This window comes from Anguilla anguilla, chromosome 8, assembly GCF_013347855.1.
Source record: "Anguilla anguilla isolate fAngAng1 chromosome 8, fAngAng1.pri, whole genome shotgun sequence".
Taxonomy (NCBI): Eukaryota; Metazoa; Chordata; class Actinopteri; order Anguilliformes; family Anguillidae; genus Anguilla; species Anguilla anguilla.
The window spans coordinates 21,780,192-21,802,727 of record NC_049208.1 but is presented as its reverse complement, the minus strand read 5'-3'; the positions used below and the strand labels follow the sequence as shown (position 1 = coordinate 21,802,727).

The 22,536-nt window shown below is 40.0% G+C and overlaps 2 protein-coding genes across 3 annotated transcripts; both read left to right on the top strand.

Annotated features, from left to right (window-relative positions):
- Positions 1-1,891: 1,891 nt before the first annotated feature.
- On the top strand, positions 1,892-4,725 carry LOC118234494 (serine/threonine-protein kinase pim-1-like). 2 transcript variants are annotated; one of them, XM_035431063.1, is made up of 3 exons: positions 1,892-2,469; positions 3,929-3,976; positions 4,250-4,725. In XM_035431063.1, the coding sequence occupies exons 1-3, from the start codon at positions 2,413-2,415 to the stop codon at positions 4,523-4,525; spliced, it is 381 nt and encodes a 126-aa protein (XP_035286954.1). In that variant the 5' UTR covers positions 1,892-2,412; the 3' UTR covers positions 4,526-4,725. The 2 variants fall into 2 exon arrangements, with proteins under 2 accessions (XP_035286954.1, XP_035286953.1); XM_035431062.1 differs by having other exon boundaries at positions 1,892-3,976.
- A 12,376-nt stretch (positions 4,726-17,101) lies between these two features.
- LOC118234472 (serine/threonine-protein kinase pim-1-like) lies at positions 17,102-19,376 on the top strand. The gene is made up of 6 exons (XM_035431019.1): positions 17,102-17,280; positions 17,476-17,523; positions 17,840-18,218; positions 18,456-18,632; positions 18,719-18,849; positions 19,243-19,376. The coding sequence occupies exons 1-5, from the start codon at positions 17,137-17,139 to the stop codon at positions 18,823-18,825; spliced, it is 855 nt and encodes a 284-aa protein (XP_035286910.1). The 5' UTR covers positions 17,102-17,136; the 3' UTR covers positions 18,826-18,849; positions 19,243-19,376.
- Positions 19,377-22,536: the final 3,160 nt, after the last annotated feature.

The window sequence follows — 22,536 nt, the reverse complement described above, 5'->3', positions numbered from 1 at the left end:
CAGTCCCTTGCAGAATTGTTCAGATCCTTGACAAATTCTGACATTTTACTGAATTACAAATGCTACTTTCATACTGTGTGATACTTCAATTGAAGTACACATACAGTAAGTATTCAAACCCTCTTCCCTGGAAGCTCCATGTTTTCACAGATTTTAAAAATTGTCCATAGGCCTCCTCCTATGACCCGTTAAAGTAACTGCCACATTTTCTGAATATAAACCCCATTCTGTTTAAGGATCATTGGTCAGGTACCAAAATTGAAAAAAGTTGAAAATGAATTCTAAAGAGCATTCTATGGAAGTAAGAGATAAAGTAATACAAATACATACATTTGGAAGAGGGTACAAAATAGTATTCAAGTATTCGGATATCCCATTGAGCACTGTTAGATCAATAATCAGGGAGTGGAAACTGTGTCACACTACCCAGTTACTGTAGAAAAGACCTCAGAACTCAGCATCCATGCAAGAATAAGTCTTGTGAGGGAAGCCACAGACAGTCCAACAACTACTTTGGAGAGTCATATACTTAAAAGGAGTTGCACCAGTTAACCAATACGAAGAGCTCTGCATAAAACTGAGCTGTATTGGAGGGTGGCAAGAAAGAAGCCATTATTCAAAAAGAGCCATCTCAAAACCTGCAGTTTCTCTGAAAGTATGACTGACCCAGCTGAGATCTAAGAAAGGCTTTCTAGTCAGGTCAGACCAAAATGGAGCTTTTTTGGCCAAATTTCAAAGCACTATGTGTGAGATTATCCTAAAACATGACTCAAGAAATACCATCCCAATGGTGAAGTTGGGCATTAGCAGCATCATGCTGTGGGGCATCAGAAGGGCCTTAACATCTTGTAAAACTGAAGGAAGAATGGATGGAGCAAAATACAGAAAAATACTGTTTCTGTCTCCTAAAAAAAAAAAAAAAAAAAACATTTTTTAGCAGACCAATCCCAAGCACAAGAGCAAAGCATAATTGTATTGTCTGAAGAATAAGAAGGTGAAGGTCTTACAGTGGCAAAGTGAAAGTGCCAATCTGAACATTGTTGAGAATCTGTGGCACTATCTGTAAATTGTAGTTCAAGAGTGTCACCCAACCAACCTGAACAACTGGGAGAAAATCTGCCAAAATGAATTGGTAAAAATCAGTCCTAAGCAGTATGCAAAACTGGTAGCTGTCATTTCAGCAAAATGTTGTGATCAATGTGTGTGAATGACCGTTTTATGTATGAAGCCTGGGATATCCATAATAGACTACAGTTTGTTAGGCAGCCACACAGGAATTTTAGTTCACTTGGTAGAGCAGTGACCATTTGTGTGTGCATCTAGCTCAAATCAAGTGGACAAAACCAAACTTCGTTTTTGAAGATCATTTCCTGGTCTTGTTGAGAGACATTGCTTCCTAGGCCAGTATGGTTCACTCCAGTATAGGTGCTTCAGCCACCCATTTCAATATAAGTCAATGGCAACAATACGGTGAAAAGTCAACTAATTATTCCCCTTGAAAAAGTGTAGTTCCAATTGATGTTTTTTTCTTCATCTAATATCTCCCCAGCCCATTCTGTTTGCAATTTCTAATGCCTGCTACTTAGGTAGCTAACACACATAGTTATATCACTTTAACAGTTAAAGCCATACCCATTAGGCCTACACTTTGCAAAGGGGGCAAAATGACCACCTTCATGTAACATGTTTTGCTTGTCATTGAGAGAGAAATCCATGGACTGTGGCAAAAGTGACTTGATGAGAACAATTTCTTGCAATAACACTGCAATTACACGTCTACACCAAGACTGTGGATATAATAGCAGCCGGGGGGTGCTGTAAACAGACTCTCATTACTAAATACACTTTTGCTATCGATTAAAAAAATTTGAATATCACTCAGAAAGCGGTTGAGAGAGCGGTGATAGGATGTTTTGTTTACGTCACAGAATATATATAAGAAGAAAATAACTACAAATACCCCTAAAACAGTGAAACATCACTCCTTTGATCGATGAATTGATTATCAGTCATATAATCAATTACTAATTTTCATTGGACGGAACAATGCCAAAGAGGAAGATATCATGTAAGACCCATATTTGGGCCTTTTAGCAATACTGAATTGAAGAATGCAAGCTTTATTAGTCATACACCAAATAGTTAATTAACATTTATAAGCCCTATAAAATGGTAAATTACAATTAGTTAGCAAACAGGCTATAAGTTCTGATATGAGTTGGTCAATATACGTTTTAGCTTGTTTGATCACTAAACATTTGTGGAAAAAGATTATTGTATTGTCACAAAAAAGCTTGTTTCTGTGATTTGGGAAAATTTATGGTGAATCTAAAAAATTAAGTATTCAGACCTGTGTTGTGTTCTGTTCAGCCTCAGACGACTGTCATCCAGGGCAGGAGAGAAGCCACACCTATGGCAATAACTTTTTCAGCCCAAGACACGTCAATCGCTATCCCTACCATCTTCGAGGTTAGCATGCCAACAGAATGCAAGTTACTACCACACAGCCGTAGCCTAGAGTTGCAGCAACACTCAAGTGGACAGTGTGTATTCGAGAGCTAATCTAAGATCAGTACGCATTAAGCAATGCAGAATGCACCACTGTGCTATATGGTGATTGCCACACTTTCATGAGAGAAATTCTATACAATATACTATTTGCATGCCCTGCAGATTTTTCTGCTGCAATATTTTTTTACAAATCTGTATGTACTGATGTACCCTTACAGATATTGCAGCACAAATTTTCTGCAGTTCTTAGTAAAATATTTTAGACGTCTGGTGACACTATCTAGGGTAAACTACGCTGATGTTGAGTCAAGATTATTTACACATTAATTGGGACTTTTTGTGGATTCTTTCAATGCTGACCTGCCGTAACTAATACTATGATGAAAAGCAGTATGGAGATAAAACTGTTAATTTCAGCAGTAATGTTATTGTGTGCTGCAGAATTGAACCTGCAAATCATTCAATGTTGTTAAAATGTATTGATGGAAATGACAAAAAAGATATTTCATTGGTCTGCAGGTAGTGTAGTCCTCTTATTGCTAGACTATTGTCTATTGTGTTCTTGCTAGCCTCCAATTTTTGAACAGTGAACAGGCTGTATTCTTATCCATGCATGTAGCCTACTTTTTAACCAGAGAGGGGAGTTCAGTAAAATAAAACAGAGGAGGGGACAAAAAGAAAAAAAAAAAAATCATGAATCATGAATTATCCATTAAATTCATATGGACTGTTAAGAGCCCCATATCGATTAACATACCTATCACCATTGTCTTAGGACACCTTGCAATTGTCTTTAATATCACTTTATGTGATGTCTTGATTTGTTTTATTATCAAGACATCAATATACAGTATGTTCAAGAAATGTAAATGCCTTGAGATGTGTCGACTAAAGGAAATATTGTGTCTTGAAGACAAATTGAACGCACTTCATGAAAATTGTTTTTTAGTACTATATAATTCTTATTATATAGTACATTTTGAAGGATCTTGTCTGCTTTCATAAAGCAGGAATCTGCAAATGCTGTTATGTAATAGGGTAACAAGTGGCCTCTCCCTGCTTTATTTTAACACGCGTCAACAAATTCTACAGAATAAGACAATTGCTTGGGCAAGGAGGATATGACCATGTGTACGCGGGGATTTGCATATCTGATGGACTGCCAGTCAGAATTCACCTTCTCTATGCTGTGTGCCCACAAACAAGCCTCTGAAGTGCATCCTCATCTAGACTCCATAGTAACATGTGTACCCCTCTCCACACTCCACATTTTATTGTCTTTGAGAGTCTGCATTACTCCATCATCACGACAAACCTGTTTTTATTGTACATTAAGGCATTCACCAGTATTTTCTTTATTGTCACAAAGTACTGTGCTTGCAATATCAATTGTAACTATCAAATGTGTTTTCATCAGGTGGCCCTCAAATATGTTAGGAAAGATGAAGACGAGGAACTGCAGCTGGTAAGTACTTCTTCCAATATTTATGGAGCCCTGAAAGTAGCCCCCATAATTTATGTATCTTACAGAGAAGAACCTAAAGCAGGCTGAAATAAAACTTTAAAACTATGAACGCCTGGTAGGTTCAGGTTTACTCTTAATGTTAATAATTTGTGTTTGTTTAATTATAACACTAATGTTGACTTGGCTTATAATTCAGCAACAACACAAAATGCATGTTTTAAAAATTGGAAAAATAGATTGCTGTCACCAAAACTGCCTGATTTCTCTTCGCAGCCTGGAATGGAAACGCCCATGCCCAAGGAAGTCAGACTGTTTCAGATGGTTCACACCCCATCGACTCATCCCAACATCCTGAAAGTCATTGACTGGTTCGATAGACCTGCATCATATGTCATGGCAATGGAGCGCCCAGACCCCTGCAAGGACCTGTTCACATACTGCCAAGAACAGGGGGGTGTGCTGGATGAGGACCAGGCATGCAGTATAACCGGGCAGCTGCTGGGGGGCACTACAGCACTGTCAAACGCGGAGTGGTTCACCGCGATGTGAAGCCTGAGAACATCCTGATCCAGACAGACACTAAGGAGATCAAGCTGATTGACTTTGGGTGTGGGGACCCACTGAGGGACACCGCATCTCTGGTCAGTGAGAGGGGGCAGCTCATGCATCTTAGCAGGTGTTTGGAAGCTCTGGAAAGAAGTCATACTGTGATGCATCCGGAAATATAACTTGTAGCATCATTAAATAATTATCTTGGGACACTTTGTGTTGCTGTTTTTCCCAGTGTACGAGTGTGTTCCTATATCCTGGCGGGACAAATATTTTAACTGACTAGCCCTATGGTGTCCTGATTTTTCTTGCGTCTGTTGATCAGGGACCCCTGAATTCTAGCCAGTTGAGTGGTTTGAGAAAGAGCAGTTTCTGGCAGGCCTAGGACCATGTGGTCAGTGGGTGTGACACTGTATGACATCGTCTGCGGCAATGATCCCTTCACAACCTACACCAGCAGGAAAATGCGGCATTGTGGAGTTCTGTGCAGGGCTGCCACCAGGTGAGGAGCCAACAACAGAATGTTGAGCAGCATTTGGGCGCACCCTCTGTTTCCCCTGTCCAGTCATGCTTTTTATTAGCTGCGACCGCAGCTCTATAGCTCTGTCTGTCGGTTGGTCGGTCGGCCGGTCCACAAAAGTGTCCCACCCCGTGGCGGCCACAGTTTTCGCCCCAGGAGGCTGAAATTTTGCATGGACGTTGGTCATGACCGGAAGGTACAGCTCAGGCCGAGTAACTCTCAGGCCGATTGATCAAGAGGGGGCACGGTGATGGGCGTGGCCTCTCACAAAAAGGCGCATAAATCCCAAATGGATACACAGATTTGCACAAGATTTTGTGGAAAGGTTGGTCATGAGCCAAAGAAGAGGTCACGTGTTTGTGTGAGGGTGTGTGCGTGGATGCATGCACACATGGATGCATGCGTGTGTGCGGTCGCACCTATTGAGGATTCGCGCTTGTGCTGTTTCCCTAACAAGGATCAAGGACTTCATTCTGTGCTGTTTGAGGCCCAAGGGCAAAAGACCGACCCACCCTGGAGCAGCTACAACTCCACCCCAGCAGTTCAGCTGAGACACTTCATTATAGCATATGGATGCACCCCACAGTCAGGTATTTAATTTTCTCACGATGGAACACTCGCACTAATCACATCACAAAATGCCTCTGCAAGTACACTTGCTTCTACTTTGAGCACTCGATTCAAACCTCCACTGACATTAAGTACACTGTAAATATCACTTTTACAGAAATCTAAAATTGTCACCCCATTTGGTTGGATTCATTTATGTAAATCAGAAATTAAAAGTTAGCGAAGTGAATGACTGTTTGATGTCCGTATTACAGGTTCCTCAATAAAGCTCGATTGAGTTTGAACTACCTTACGTGTCAGCTTTCATCATGGACACTTGCCACGTTACAGCTTAGCTATATCCCGCGTCTTACGTCGATGACGAAGTCTTCAATTTCTTCAATCAGCTTCATCCCCTCTTCTGGCAAAAAGCTAATCGCGATTAGCTTAGCTAGCTAACAAAGCTCGATTGAGTTTGAACTACCTTACGTGTCAGCTTTCATCATGGATACTTGCCACGTTACAGCTTATCTATATCCCGCGTCTTACGTCGATGACGAAGTCTTCAATTTCTTCAATCAGCTTCATCCCCTCTTCTGGCAAAAAGCTAATCGCGATTAGCTTAGCTAGCTAACAAAGCTCGATTGAGTTTGAACTACCTTACGTGTCAGCTTTCATCATGGATACTTGCCACGTTACAGCTTATCTATATCCCGCGTCTTACGTCGATGACGAAGTCTTCAATTTCTTCAATCAGCTTCATCCCCTCTTCTGGCAAAAAGCTAATCGCGATTAGCTTAGCTAGCTAACGTCAGCTCATTAGCTAGCTAGCAAATATTAGCATAACTCACTTTCCCAACTTTTGTATAGGAAAGCTAACTATGGATCTGGAGAAGAAATATTTACTAGGTTTTCCTATATCACATTAGCAGCTAGCTAATCGCATTAGCTAGCTAGTTAGCTATCATTAGCTTGTTAGTTAGCTAATATTAGCATAACTCACTTTGCCAACTTTTGATAGTGATTATATTAAGACAACACTTAACAGCTTGAAATGCTAAATATTAAGCATATAAATTACCTCAAAATTCATCAAAATCGGCCCCCCGGGAGTTGAAATCAGTGACTGTAAAAAATATGGACATAGCTACTGTGACGTCACCCATTGACTCTCCGCGGGTCTCTAAAACACGTTTTGAAGCTCAATGGCGGGCGCGGCCATTTTCTCGATTTGGAGCCAAAACCATAGAGTTAAGCGGTCTTGTGATTTTTACAATTTGATTGACAGTCCGGTGCGGAAAAGCCCCTCAACCTGAACGAGGCTAGCTGACTGTCTGCCGTTATGTTTTAAAATATATTATCAGATGTTTACGGAGTTTAATTTCCATCCGTGACTGTACTGTGCCATGTAATCACGTTATGTATGACATTAAAAATACAATTAGGCTATGTTCAGTTATCTTCAATTTATGTTTCTCAGCAAAACGAATATGCTTAGCTAGCATATTAGCTTGCCAGTGAGCTAGGTAGGCTGTCCGTGGTTAGCTCACACGTTAGCAATATGAACCACAGGGGAAGAACATTGACTACACTGATGGTCAATCAATCGGAGATGTGTAGGCTACTGGTGATTTGACTAGGCTGATTTTCATATAACTGTCTGGTAGATCTGCTGTTAAGCGAGCACGTTATCGTCGTAGGTTTTCGCCAGTCAGTTAATGAGCCTGCTACTACTAGCTACTCCATCGCCGTTTGTGGTGTTCACTTGCTGGGTGACGCTAGCTGACCGATCGTTCGCAAATCACTTTCTACCGAACAAAAATTAACACTCGGCGGTGATTAACAAATCTACCAAGTATTTTAATAACTGATCTGCAGGCGTGTAAATATGACAACGCACTTTGTACGGCAAGTTTTCCACCTGGTGCATGAAGACAAAAATAATGTAGCCTACGTTGAATTTCTAATTATTATTAGGCTATTATTTTTTTCTTGTAAATCATCAAAACCAACGGAGAAAAGCCAATATACGCAAGGAGCCCCCAGAACCGATTCTGAGAACCACTGTCTTAAATGCCTAGCTTGTCGGTCTCTTAAATGCTAAAAACATGTTCCTTTCTAAATGCCAAGATGGTTAATTTCGTTAAATTCTGTGTGTGTGATTTCATCGTGTGTTGTATATTCAGCAAATGAACCATGAAACTCTTAATTCGCTTCGTGAAACTGAAAAAGTGTTTATCCCAAAATCGGGATTATAGTAGCTTTGTCACATGCGTGAAGCATGGCCCAGGTAGACATTTACGGAATGTACACGACTGACAAGCCGCCAAACACGTTTGACAGATTGAATGTTTGCCGGTTAAGGTTAGCTAGCTAGTCAAATGGCTTGGTAGCCGAAGTTGCGAACTGTTTTAGCACAGGCTACTACTGAACTACCAAATATAGCAAGCTGATTACGCTTTCTGCCAAGTAATTATTTGGTTAAGTAGGCTAAAGGAAATAGTAAAAATGACTCGGATACCGAAAAACTTAAGAGGAGGATTATTTTATGGTCGTCTAGAGCAGCTGTAAATAGCACACGCCATAATGAAATCACCACGAAATGGGATGCCTGCATTTTCAGACTTAGCGCAGGCGGACCGTAGCCGGAGCCGCAATGGCAAGGCCAAGAAGCGCCACCGCCCACCCCAGTGACCATAGACTGTAGCCCCTACTGTAGCTGAGTCCTCTGCAGTAATCCGGAAGTGACGCAAGCTGTACCTCATTGGTCCAGAACAAATATTGGCACTGTGCCCAAATGACGTAATAAATCATGAAATCGACCCATGGACAGTCATAAGACCAATAAAATACACCTATTATGACTATTTGTTCTTTTGAGAAAAAATTATTGACTTTATATTTTGATCGCATTTGTACCGTAGACTTACATGGAAACCGGATATGAAAACACCTATACTGGAGCCATCCGTAGTGGCGCTAGTGAGCAACCAGGAACTACAACACCAGGAAATTAGCTTCAAAAACGAAGTCTGGCTTTGGCCGCTTGGTTGAAATATGGCCACTTCTGGTTTAAACGGCCATTTTGAATTTTGATGTCAGAAATGGATTCAGCATAACCCCCAAAACCACTCCAAATATTGTCCAGTATTATTACGTAGACTCAAAAAATTGTTGGATTTACTAAATAAATAAAATTGTTGGATTTGATTGATTAAATTCTAGACATGTTGCACACAATTAAGTATGTGACATCTTTAATTTAATTAGTCTGTCCTACCATTCTTAATAACATTGCATGCAGTCACTGTCCAACGAGTTTTTACAATTTTTTTTTTTGGTTATACTACCAAAATAAAGCCCTTTTGTACGGTGTAATGGCTGCCACTGTAATTTTTAGCTCACAACAATGGCTAATTTATGATAAATTAGCTAGCTAAATCAGCTAGTTCATGTACTGGCACCATAGCACAGGATGAAAATAGGCTAACATTGTGATTACCATCAACTACACTGACGATCAGTCAATCACATATGCGCACAGACGTTTTTGGTTAAACTAATTTTCTTCTAATTGTCCCATAGAGCTGCTGCTAACCTAGTAAGCTGTCATCGTTGGTTTTTGCCATCATCACTTTAATAAGGGGGACATATGGAAAATAGCTAGCCAGTAACGGCCAGATCCATCCCCCATTGCAATACTGGAGAAATAAGCCACGAGTAGTTGCTAACAACTGTTTAGTTAAACCTATCCACTTAACTAGCTTAGCAAGCTGTTTAGCACGTTCCTGCTGTGCAAACAGAAGTGTAACGGATTCAGCTAACAACCTGCTAATATAATTCACTTAATTTATCTGCGTGATTTGACTTGAATGCCTTTCAGGTGCATAAGAGAAAGAAAAATATATCATCAATATTAAGTTTTATTTTTTATTCAAATGGAAACATGCAATGTGCTTTATATTTTTAGATATGTGTTTAAACATGAGTAGTAATATAGTTAGAGCTTGTCACCTACTGCAATATTGGCTCGTTTTCGTTGTTTAAAGGAAAAAGCATAATATGGGCAATGACAACCTTTTGATACAATTTGCTGTACTGTAATGTTGTTAGTCCTGCTATCCTGAACTCGGGTACTGACATAAGTGCTGATAAATGTACCCCACTTAAATTGTGCCTTATATCTTTGTGTTTTTTAAAATCATGAAATGACAAAACCAATAAAAAACGAACATTCGTATCCTTAGAAAAGTGGTGAGTATAGTAGCCTACAATTAAAAGGGAAGAGTTAGCCGAAAAATAATAAATAAATGTCAAAATGCAAAAATTACATAAAATCCTGATAAACGAGGCTTATGTATTACATTATTTTCATACAATCGTCATCCTTGTAAATTACGTATATCATCATCATCACCACTTCACCTTAATCAGAACCATAGCATCATTTGAAACATAATTTAAGCAAATTAAATATAGCTATTCTCATTTCTTAATTAATGTTGGCCTATTTTCGTATGTGATTTGTTATAATCAACCATCATCATGCAAAGACAGCAACACAACTGATGACATTTGTAATGACATAAGGCTATTAGTAGCAATATCAGAATGAGAATGTATTCATAATATGGTGGAATCAGCATAATATAATCTTCATTCATTCCAGCTTTATTACTAATCATTTATTTATTTGTCATGAGTCATCACCATGCACAATGGGCAGGTAACATAATTTATCATATATGAAAAATAAAAATATAATGAAAATAGTAATGGCAGTGGATTCATGTAATCCTAGGTCATGGTTTAATACTATTCTGATACATCGGTTCTTTGCAAGCAACTCGGAATTCAACCCCTTTCTACATCGATGAGTCAATAACAGCCTCATTCTCGTTCATGCATGGGTTTGGTCCGTGCTCATCTAAGCGTGCTGTGACATAAAGCCATATGGGCCAAATTGAAATGAAATGAAAATCTTCTTCTGTGGGACTCAAAATCAAAATTGGCACCTAGAATAATTAGTTCAGTGTAAAGAAATTTTAGAGATAAAATGTTCTGTCCAAAATTATTTCATTTGGCCAGGGTAGATTCGTAGTTTTGAATGGACTTCAATGGGGAAATTTGCTTTTTGGCACCAGAGGCTTACTAAACTGCAATACCTCGAGTAAACTCCACTGGAGTTTATGAGTTTCACGGAAATCCCTGGTCCCCTGTAACACTATACATAGCAAACATTGACGTTCTGACAGAGAGATCTGACCAATCGGCGCAACATAACCCGAATGAGAATAAGGAACAAGCCTTGCATGGCTAATAGGCCTAAAAATAATGACAAATTGTGATGGGAATGCCCACGGTGAAAAAGCCTACCTATTTTACAGGTATGCCCTCCCCTGTTAGCTTATTGACAGAATAAACTGATTTTGTAGATTGATTGATTGATTATAGGCTATCTGGCATGGCTGGCCTCTGAAAATTGCCTCAGGTCACAGCGGAGAGCTACCTGAAATGCAGTTTTGACAGACACGTTTTGCTGGAATTGCGTTAGCCTAAACCACACATTGCAACATATTTTCTTTTGAAATGGCCTGTACTTAGCTATTTCATGCAGGAAACCTGGTTTTGGTTAGCCTATGTAAACTGCCAGGGGGATGCTTTTTACCCACGCAAACCCGTTTAGCTCAAATCACAAAAGAGAGAGACAGGCCAAACATTTTGTTATTTAGTTATCATTTGTCATTTATTCCAAAATGTTGCGAAACCTGAGAAATTAGTCGCAAATATTTACTAAAGTAATTGTTTACTTGTTTAGTTTTTTACTTGTTTAGTTTTTAGGCGCTTTAGTTATTTCATATTTGGCTTCCTCGCCATACGTTGGTTATATAGGCTGTGTGTAAGCTAAGAAACCTAGTACTTTTTGCCAAAAATCTAGATGATGTAGTCTACCCACAAAACTGAATAGGTCAGGCATGGCCAACCCAGGTCCTGGAGAGCCACAGGGTCTGCTGGTTTTGTTTTTACTCTGCACTTAACTGATCAATTATAGCAGTTGATTACACAGTTAACTCACCTCACCTGGTTTCTTCAGTCTAAAGCCACTTTTCCACCGCATGGTACCAGATAGTACCCCCATCAATGTAGCTGGTCGTCATAGCGATGCCGCATGAAACTACCGTGACGTCATCTTCAACGCGACACATACAGGAACAATGGAGGATATTGAAGGGATGGTGTTCTTGATTCTCGGTATGTGGCTGTTTGTCACAGCAAGGAGACAAATTTTGTTTCAGAAGAGGCTGAAGGCAGCAAGACAAAAGACTGCTGAAAAAACAGGAGAGTTTGGGAAATCCTACATCAGAGGTCAGACGACGAGACGACTCTGGTTGCTCAAAGGCGACGTAAGAGGAAAAGTGACGATTCTCTCTGACCAATCAATGGTCGGCAGTGTTTTCACTTCACCTTTTGGTATCGCCTCAGCTCGCTTGGAACCTCGATGGAGGTGATACCAAAAAAAGTACCTTTCTGTATGCGTCTTCGTATGACTGTTTACTGCAGAGCTTCCAAACACCCGCTAAGATGCATGAACTGCCCCCTATCACTGACCAGAGAATTCGGTGTATGCGGTGTCCTTCAGTTGGTCCCCACACCCAAAGTCAATCAGTTTGATTTCTTTTGTGTCTGTCTGGATCAGGATGTTCTCAGGCTTCACATCGCGGTGCACCACTCTGTGGTTGTGACAGTGCTGTAGCGCCCCCAGCAGCTGCCCGGTTACACTGCATGCCTGGTCCTCATCCAGCACACCCCCCTGTTCCTGGCAGTACGTAAACAGGTAGGGCAGGGGTCTGAGCGCTCCATTGCCATGACATATGATGCAGGTCTATCGAACCGGTCGAACTGTTTCAAGATTTTGGGATGACTCGATGGGGTGTTAACCATCTGAAACAGTCCGACAAAATCTGACTTCCTTGGGCATGGGCGTCTCCATTCCAGGCTGCGGAGAGAAAGCAGGATGTTTTGGTGAGAGCTGGCCAAAAAGAGATCTTTGCACATAACATGGATTGGTGAGTGAATGATTTTTATGTAAGGTTTTTAGTAAGTTTTTTTTTCCAGTTTTTAAATCCCATTCCTTCTGTGTTAAAGAAAATAAAGAAAATACTGGTGAATGCCTTAATGTATCGTAAAAAAAAAGAAAAAAAAGGATTGTGATGATGCTGCAATAAAATAAAGGTAGTGACAGTAGTGCAGGCGTGGTATTTCATTTAATGCACAGTCCAGGCCAAAGGTATTGAGTCACCTGTGGTACATATAAAAACTAGACAATTCCTGCAGAAATTGTGAGTTGCAGTTGCCACCAATGCAAAGTCGACTTTGTGCTGAACAGAGTGAACAGTATCTATAGTATGAGCAGAGACAGAGTATTGTGTATGTGCTATAACATCACGGCAACGAGTTGATTTGCGACACATATATACAGACCTAAATTAACTCTTCATCAAAACTTGATATCTCAGTGTTTTACTCACAATTTGAAATCAGATATTGTATAGACCTTTTCAAACTTGACAACACAAACATTCTAAATAGGCCCAAGTGTATTTCCTGTTGCATTATTTCCATGGGAATCATCACTTTTTGACCTAGCTGCAAAGCCGTAACTCATCATAATTTTCATGTAAAAAGCTGTTTATAAATCTATTCCTTACCTTAAACCTTACCATAACCACTCTCACCACGTAAAAATTAATAATAAATGTACAAACGTCCTTCCCAGCTACAAGATGTAGACACTACCATATCAATAGCTGACAGGAAATAAACTTGGGCCTAAGCTGTTCCCTAGCAACGCTACTCCATTGAAAAGGTCTATAAAAACTGATGTATAAAAGCCATAGAACACTCGAGGTTGTGTGTTACAGTAAATAACATCATGGTTGACAAGATCAACATGATTGTAATTACTCTAATACACTTCCTTTCGTGTTGCATTGCTTAATACTCACCCTTCCCCATATGCCATGTGTCATATGTGGTGGATCAAAGGTCTCTTGTCCCTCAAACATTTCTGAATTCCATGATATCTGTCAGTAACAACCACTTTGATGCAAAGTCCCTGGCTTTCAAGGAGATGGCGGCTCCTCCATACACTGAATGTTTCCAACTTCATTGCTCTGCAAAATGAAATTCAACTGAGTCAGTGTGAGTTGTATCAAAAATGGATTACCACAATTGCAACTACCATTATCATAAGTAACCTCTATCTACAGTGTGAGCATAGAAAAAGATGAGATTTCAATTTCCCTTACCCGAACCAGTTGCATATCCAGAACTGTTTTGGTTTTGAGGTCCATCATTGTGTAGCTACTGAACTTGCCCTAAAATCACAAAAATATTTGCAAGGACAGAGTATGTTTGCTGTTGTTAGTCTGGCTTCTCACCTGGGTCTAGTTCAGCAAGGTTGAAACCCTGAGCATCTGCTCATGCTGATATAGTACCTAGGATCATTGGGGCATGCAAGCTTTCCCACCACATCAAGGTAACAGCAAAAGGGAAAGTTCTCACTCTCTCTACTCTGGTACATTCTGCCTTGGTGAGGAAGTTTATGCGAGTGGCAGAGGTGAGGCAGTTTGACAGGATGGCAGAGACGTAGGTGATGTACTTGGTAGGTTTTTCAGGCAGTGATGAAGTACGTCTTTGAGGGTAGGTAATGATGGTTTGCCCATAAATGGTGACGAAGAGTCCATTTTTGGGCGGGAATGGGTACTTGAGTGACTGTAGGTGGTGAGGAGGTGTTGAGGGATGAGAACTGACACTGCTCGCTTGAAAAGGAGTCAGTCTGAATCATACAATGTAAAATATCAATTAAAATATAATCATATAAAAGGCAGCCTGGTCATACATCACAGAAAAGGCATACACACAACAGAAAGTGTGCAAATGTCCAATTTGTATTGGTATGTATGTATTTAGCTGCCCAGCCTTTCTGTTGCATGAATGATTGTATGTTTCTTGGTATAAATATCTGTTTGTAAATGTGAATGGAACATGCTGCGAGAGTAATGTCCCCATGGGGATAAAGACGTTTTCTATGTATGTATGTACAATATGTATTTTACATGCAGTATTTATTGTAAGTAGCAAATATAGAAAAACTTGTACATTTAGTAAAATGAAGTTGACAAGCAAGTATAAACATGTTTTCCTGATGAATATGCTTCCTGTAGTTATTCACCAGCAGTTTTGTACATGAATTTAAATGAAATATTTGACACTTTGATCTGACACAAAGTTTGAATGACATTGTAAAATTGTAAGATTAAAAAACAGAAACAATTGAGGAAACATTGGGTAGCATTGCTTTGGAATACAGCTTATTTAATTTCGGTGAGGCAAGATAGCCTATATTGTTTGTAGTACAGTAACTTGGTGTCATTTTGATGTCAATACTTTTAATGGCAGGCCTAGTTTTTGCCAGTTTGAATGAATGAGTTATAGACAGTGTACGTCTTGTATGTGTGAGTAACTTGGCATTTTTGTACGTTGAAAACGTGTTTTTATGAGATCCACCCTACAGATTTGTGACTTTGCAACAAAAATACGTATTAGCAATAGCAAAATGAAATGCTCTGCAATGAAACAACACCAACACCGCAAATATTGCTGTCGGCCGGGTCGCCATGCAGACGTGAATCGTATTACACGGGCTCCAAATCCTTTATCTTTAAATGGACAGATATAGCCTGATGAAAACCTCTAAATAGCTTTAAATAGAAACTCAGAATGGAACTTTCGGTGCTTAGAAACTGAATACTCCACTATCAGTTTTATCATTTCGAATATCACTATGAATATAAAAGCGGCGCGTTGATGTTTTGTTTACGTCACAGAAGAAACATTCTAGGCTACAAGTATGTATAAGAGGAAAAGAAACCAAAATACTCCAGAAAACAGTGAAACATCACTCGTTTGATCTATTTGAGCATCAGTCATTGAATCTGTTGCTTATTAAAATTTAAAGGATGCCGAAGAGGAAGATATCATGTAAGACGGCTTCATTTGCAGTACTGAATTTAAGAATGCAAGATTGGCATACACTATAATTAACACTTTAAGCTTTAAGCCCTATAAAATGTAAATTGCCAATTAGCACATGGGACTAGAGTTCTGATATAATGATGCTTATTTTGAAGAAAGTGAAAGTGGAATCAAAAGTATTGCCTGACAAAACTGACTTGAAAAACTGAATAAGATCATGACTGGCAGATTCTGTTGTATCCCATTCAGCATCGGACGACTGCCATCCAGAGCAGGAGAGCAGCCACACCTATGGCGATAACTTCAGCGCTGTCAATCGCGGTCCCTATCATCTTCGAGGTTAGCATGCCAAAAGAATGCTCTACCACACAGCCGTAGCATACAGTAGCAGCAAAACTCAAAAGTGTACATGGTTTGTAGCTAATCTCAGATCAGTGCGCTTTAAGCAATGCAGGATGCACCAGTGTTTTATGGCCTTGTCATTTGAGAAATTATATAGGCTACAATATATTATTTGCATGTTCTGCAAATTTTTCTGATGCAATATTTAGTACATACTATATCTGAATGTACTGATGTTATTATTATTACCCTTATAGATACTTAATGCAGCATTAAATTTGAAGCAGTTTGTAGTTAAATATTCCAGAAATCTGGTGACACTATACTGATTAGTTCACAACTTTCTGTGGATTCATTTAATGTTGACCTGCCATACCAAATACTATGTTGGTGAAAGCAGTTTCTTGGAAATAGGTTGAATAGAAAAAATACCTCCTACTGTTGTTAATTCCAGTGTTGTGTGCAGCACAATTAAACCTACAAATCATACAATGTTGATCCGTTAAAATGTATTGACGTAAATGACCAGATATTTCATTGGTCTGTAAGTAGTGTGTTCTTGTGTTCTTGCTAGCCCCCATTTTTGAAGTGATTGATTCAGACTAATGCATGTCGTTTTAACCAGAGAGGAGAGTTCAGGAAAAAGTACCGGAGAAGGGGACAACTGTAGGGCAGAAGAGAGCACTGCCAACCTCTGTGGAGGAACCAGTTAGGAAGAGAAAGCCAGAGAAAGAGAGCATCTCGGCCTATGGAGACAAATTCTCCAGCTCCAATGGCAAAATTAAGAGCACACGGAAAAGTTAGGACCATAGCATTGAGCAATCATGCATCATTGTTTTTCTAAATTTATTTAGCAAATAATGAAATGTAATATTGTTATCCATTAAAATTATATGAACTGTTACGAGGCCCATATTGACTAGCATAGCTAGTAGGCATCACCATTGTCTTAGGATGCCTTGCGGTTGACTTTAAGTGGTTTATTTTATTATCAAGACATTAATATATGTAAATGCATTGGGATGTCTTTAAAGTTAAACATCACATCTTGAAGACAGTTGAAATTGAATGCACTTCCATTTTAAACAAATTTATTATTATCTGTAACTTTTTGGGACATTCCGAAGGATCTTGTCTGTTTTTATAAAGCAGGAATCTGCAAATGCTGTTTTTTAATTGGGAAATAACTGGTGTCTACCTGCTTATTTCAGCATGCGTCAACAAGTTCTATAGAAAAGGAAAATTACTTGGCCAAGGAGGATATGGCTCTGTGTATGCAGGGATCCGCATATCTGATGGACTGCCGGTAAGAATTCACCTTCTCTATGCTCTGTACCCACTAACAAGCCATTGAAACGTTGTCATCTACACCCGAATGTTTACTTTCCATCACATGACAAACCAGTTTTTACAGCACATTAAGTCATTCACAAGTTTTTTCTACGTTACAAAGTACCATGTTTGAAATATCAATTTTATCTCTCAAATGTATTTTTCTCAGGTGGCCCTCAAATATGTCAGGAAAGATGACGATGAAGAACTGCAGCTGGTAAGTACTGCTTCCATAATTTATGGAGTCCCACAAGAATATTGTATTTTGCAGAGCAGAACCTCAGGCGGGGAGAACTAAAACCACAAACTTCAAACACCTGGTAGGTTCAGGTTTATGTGTTAATATAAGCTTAATCACTCTCGTTTGTGGAGTTATAACACTAATGGTGACTTGGCTTATAAGTCAACAACATAGAAGGTATGGGATTTAAAAATTGGAAAATAAAATTGTTAGCTAGCAGTTTGCTCACCTACCCCATGTTATGTGCTAATGTGGCCAGCTCTCACCAAAACTGCCTGATTTCTCTCCGCAGCCTGGAATGGAAATGCCCATGCCCAAGGAAGTCGGACTGTTTCAGATGGTTAACACTCCATCGAGTCATCCCAACATCCTGAAACTCTTCGACTGGTTTGATAGACCTGCTTCATATGTAATGGCAATGGAGCGTCCAGACCCCTGCAAGGACCTGTTCACGTACTGCCAGGAACAGGGGGGTGTGCTGGATGAGGACCAGGCGCGAAGTGTGACCGGGCAGCTGCTTGGGGCGCTACAGCACTGCCACAATCACGGAGTGGTTCACCGTGATGTGAAGCCCGAGAACATCCTGATCCAGACAGACACAAAGGAGATCAAACTGATCGACTTTGGGTGTGGGGACCCACTGAAGCACACCGCATACACCAATATCTCTGGTCAGTGAGCGGGGCAGTTCATGCATCTTAGCTTGGAAGGTTTGGAAGGTGTCTGGAGTAAACAGTCATACTGTGATGCATCCGGAAATATAACATGTAGCATAATCGTGAAATAATTCTCTTGGACTCTTTTTATGTTGCTGTGTGAACTCTTTTTATATCCTGACAGACTGAAGACTAATTTTTTTCAATGCCAAAAGGTATGGCATACTGATTTTTCTTGTGACTGTTGATCAGGGACCCCTGAATTCCTGCCAGTTGAATGGTTTGAAAAAGAACAGTTTCTGGCGGGCCCTGGGACTGTGTGGTCAGTGGGTGTGACCCTGTATAACATCGTCTGCGGTAACGATCCGTTCACTACGTACACCAGCAGGGAAATGCGGCACGTGGAGTTCTGTGCAGGGCTGTCATCAGGTGAGGAGCCAGCAGAGGGTTGAGCGGCATTTGGGCGCACCCTCTGTGTTCCCTGTCCATTCATGTTTTTTCTCTTTCCCTAACAGGGATCAAGGACTTCATTCTGTGCTGTTTGAGGCCCCGGGCAAAAGACCGGCCCACCCTGGAGCAGCTACAGTGCCACCCCTGGCTCCAGCAGTCCAGCCGAGTATAGCGTGTGGATGCACCCCACAGTCAGGTATTTAATTCTCACACGATGGGATACTTGCATAAATCACATCACAAAATTCCTCTGCAGGTACATCTGAGCACTCCTCATGCTGAGTGAATTTCATTTATGAAAATCAGGAAAGGCAAGGATGCCTGTTGCACTGGAGGTGCATTGCATTAATTTGGGAGATGTGCTAATCCTTATTTAAAATATAATTGCACATTAGCTAGTCACAAAGGAAATTACTAGCTGGATAGCTATCTTGGCAAAGGTATTATGGTAACTGTAATTTTAATGATCAATTATCAGTCGAGTAATAACTTGGCATTCTTTGTGTTACATGTTAGTTTCACTGCTCCCTTTTATCCCAGACAGAATACTCACCCACCTTATCTTCTGTTTCTTCCCTCCTTTTGACAGCTGGGTGTGGCAGTGAGGCAAAGACAAGTGTTATTTAATTTTTCCCATTGGAGATATATTTTAATCCCCATCAACATGTCCCATCGTTGCAATGTCCTCCCGTCAGTTCTGGAGGGTTTTACAAGTGCAGGAAAATCTCGTAGGAAGACCTCGTATGATATTCTGATTTTCACTCAGTGTGATATGCTACAACATGTCTATGACTGAAGTGGTCTTATACAAGCAGAAACAAGGGTTTATGGTTGCAGTAGGGTCTGACATGGTGATTGGCTGGCAGCATAGCTATTCAGAGGATGTCATTTGGTTTCCAGCATTGTGATTGGCTTGCAGTGTAACAATTTTTGGGATGCCATTTGTCGTCCGATGTGATTAGCTGACAGTATAACCATTTGAATGATGCCTCGTGTCCAGAATGGTGATTGGCTGACAGTGTAGCCATTTTTAGGATGTCATTTGAGGTCAGATATGGTGAGTAGCTGGCAGGATATCCATTTTGAGGTTGCCATTTGATGTCTGACATGGTGATTAGCTGGCAGGATAACCATTTTTAGAATGTCATTTTACGTTCGGCATAGTGAATAGCTGGCAGCATAGCCATTTGGAGGATGTCATTTGGTGTCTTGACTTGTGATAGGCTGACAGTTTAGCCATTTGTAGGAAGTCATTTGATGTCCGACATGGTGATTGACTGGCAGCATAGCCATTTGTAGGAAGTCATTTGATGTCCGACATGGTGATTGACTGGCAGCATAGCCATTTGTAGGATGTCATTTGAGGTCAAATATGGTGATTAGCTGGGAGGATAACCATTTGGAGGTTGCCATATGATGTCTTGACATGGTGATTAGCTGGAAGGATAACTATTTGGAGGCTTTGTGATTTGCTGGCAGTGTCGCTATTTGGAGGATGCTATTTGGGGTAATGCTGGCACCATGTGTTTTTGGAGAATGCCATTTGGAGTACAGCATTGTGTCTTCCTGAAAGCCACTGGGAGGAAAGAAGACTGGATGAAGAAATAGGCGGCTGGACAGAAAACATGGCTACTTGCAACAAGGACCAAAAAGAGTGCTACAGTTTACAGTATGAAACAATATCACCATGTACCCCCGGAGAAATCCTGACCACGTTACAGGGATAGTCTCCCCTTTTTTGGAAATTTGCTTTTTGGCTAACTTACATAGTTTGTTGATACGATCTTCCAATTTCATCCCTATGGGTCCAGTATAAAAATATTAGACTATATATCTAGGGATGCAAGGTAACTTGTCCTACCTCTATTATTGGCTGCAGATGGAACCAATGTTAGCTCTGCTAAGTGAAATGATACAAGCCTGAGTTGGGGTTGCCAGGTAGGTGTGCCTGGACTGTGTGACCTTTTGCTGCCACTGCAGCCAATAGTATTCCATACCTGGCAACCCACACTTCCAAGTTGTGCTGCACACACACACTTTTCCAAGTTGCGCTGCACAGCTAGTAATCACTGCACCCAGTGGATGGATGCATGATTAGTTGTCATAGTTCTGATTTTAGCTGCCTCTAAAATACCGAGATCTCTGTTTTTATTTTTAGTCGTTATGAACTCACAAGGTGCAAGAGTAAATAACTCAGCTTTCGGTGATGCTGGAAAGTGTATTTCCATCACTAATTAGCAAAGCTAACATTGCTTCTGCCTGCAGTCATTCATAGAGGCAGCACAGTTAGTATGCAGCTTGTAGATATTGTCTAATATTTTTGTACTGGACAAACAGGGATTAAATTAGTACCGATCTTATCAACTAACCGGCAAAATTGGCCGATATTCAAATTTCCCAAAAAGTTGGGACTATTCCTTTAATGCCAACTGACCAAAGACGGGCATTGACCCACGATTGGCCGTAGCATCACCTAGGGAAGGACCATCCTATGACCGCCCTATTGAGCCTGCCTGTAGCTGGTTGCAAACACAGGACACATCTGTCTAGTGCACACCCTCTAGTTGGACATTACAGCGATGGGATGTGCTTAAAATCATGATGGGGATTTTTAAAAATCAATCAATCAATAAATTTGAATGATGTAAACATTGACTGACCATGTTAATCAACACCCTGAGCCGACCAGAGGAGGATGGGTTTCCCCCTTGAGCCTGGTTCCTTCCAAGGTTTCTTCCCATCTGCCACAGAGAGCTTTTCCTTGCCACTGTTGCTTTAGGCTTGCTCCGGTGGGGGTTTAGGCCAGGGTTGTCTGTGAAGCATATTGTGACAATTGCTGTGAAATACGCTATATAAATAAAATTTGATTGATTGATTGATGGATGGGTTTTTTATCCTTAAGTTAAAAAAATCAATAAATATATGTGAAACTTGTGAATTTGTTTGTTTGCTAATAGTAGGGAACAGTAGACACGAGAAAAGTATTGTTGGGTGTAACCAAATCAGAAGGAGCATACAAAAACAAGCCAGTAGCCTTTAGTAAAATTAAATGTTGGACGTTGCAGAAATGTACCTTCTAAAACCTAGCAGGTATCCATATACTGTTTTACTAGAATAAAATGAGAAGAATAATATAAGAGGGCAGGACACACATACTAATGCATTTAAGGGAATTGCTTGTTTGTCATTTAGCATTAATGTAAAAAGAATATAGCCCATCAAAAGATATCTTTTCATACACTGTAGTGTAAGAAGAAATGAAAAGTCTTGGACAGAATAATGGAAACACTTCATGAAAAATTACTTTAAATTTAAAGCGCCTAAATTACAATCACAATGGCAGCTACACAATAGAGTCATGTTTTATAATGCCAATTAGCTCTGTGTCAAGAGTTGTAGCATCCAGCACATTGAACTGCGAAATATTTAATGTAGCATGGGTAACGGTGTCGAAAATTATGACAGCATATACGAAACGCTATGTGCATCAATAAAGAGGAACAGTGGTCATAAATTCATTAACAGGGACAGATGGACAATTCACAGGATAGTTACTAAAACCTCCAAAACTAAAGCTTCAAAAATGACCACAGAACACTCAGCTAAATCTGAGCATATGACCATAATGACCTATAAATCTATTTATGAAATATCCATACACAAAAGTAATGTTTCTCAATCCTTCCTAAGTATGATCAGTTTATCAATTATAAATCATCCTAACTTCCGCGCACATTTAGCTCAATTAGCTTACAATTCCACCCCATGAACTTGTTTTCATAGTTTACTGTCATGTTAATGTTATATATTTCAGTATTGCATAGCATAAACTATTTGTTACTGTTGTTTTGATTAAATTTCTAACCTCTGTAGAATGCTCTTG